This window comes from Eimeria tenella, genomic scaffold (genome assembly GCF_000499545.2).
Source record: "Eimeria tenella Houghton genomic scaffold, Eth_scaff2101, whole genome shotgun sequence".
In the NCBI taxonomy this organism is placed as follows: domain Eukaryota; phylum Apicomplexa; class Conoidasida; order Eucoccidiorida; family Eimeriidae; genus Eimeria; species Eimeria tenella.
This window is the reverse complement of record NW_013541949.1, coordinates 1,230-1,516: the sequence shown is the minus strand read 5'-3', so window position 1 is coordinate 1,516 and position 287 is coordinate 1,230. Positions and strand designations below refer to the sequence as shown.

Genomic DNA, 287 nt, shown 5'->3' with positions numbered 1-287 from the left:
CACAGCCCCCCCCCCCCCGCCCTTGCTGCCGCTGCTGCTGCTGCTGCTTTCCACAGGATCCTGCAGGTCCGCGTACAGCTCTGCTGCTTCGTCTATTGCGCCCATCTAAAGAACACAACACAGCAGCAGCAGCAGCAGCCGATTGGGCCTCGAAAGGACACTCAAAAAGGACAAAAAGCGAGAAATTAGCAGCAGCAAACCGCGCTTATTTGCTGCAGCTGCATGCATGGGCTCCAGGGGAGAGGCGCCTCTTACCAGGTTCTGGCTCGACGCAGAGGGATCGCCTG

General features: G+C 59.6%; 1 protein-coding gene across 1 annotated transcript in view; it reads right to left on the bottom strand.

The window, feature by feature from the left end:
• Positions 1-76: 76 nt before the first annotated feature.
• The window catches only part of ETH_00033885 (uncharacterized protein), a gene marked incomplete at both ends in the record, with an annotated part of 1,323 nt that continues 1,112 nt past the window's right edge, over positions 77-287 (bottom strand). The window contains 2 exons of the mRNA XM_013374534.1: positions 77-105; positions 256-287. Of these exons, the coding sequence (XP_013229988.1) occupies positions 77-105; positions 256-287 (61 nt within the window). The remainder of the gene's footprint in view (positions 106-255) is intronic.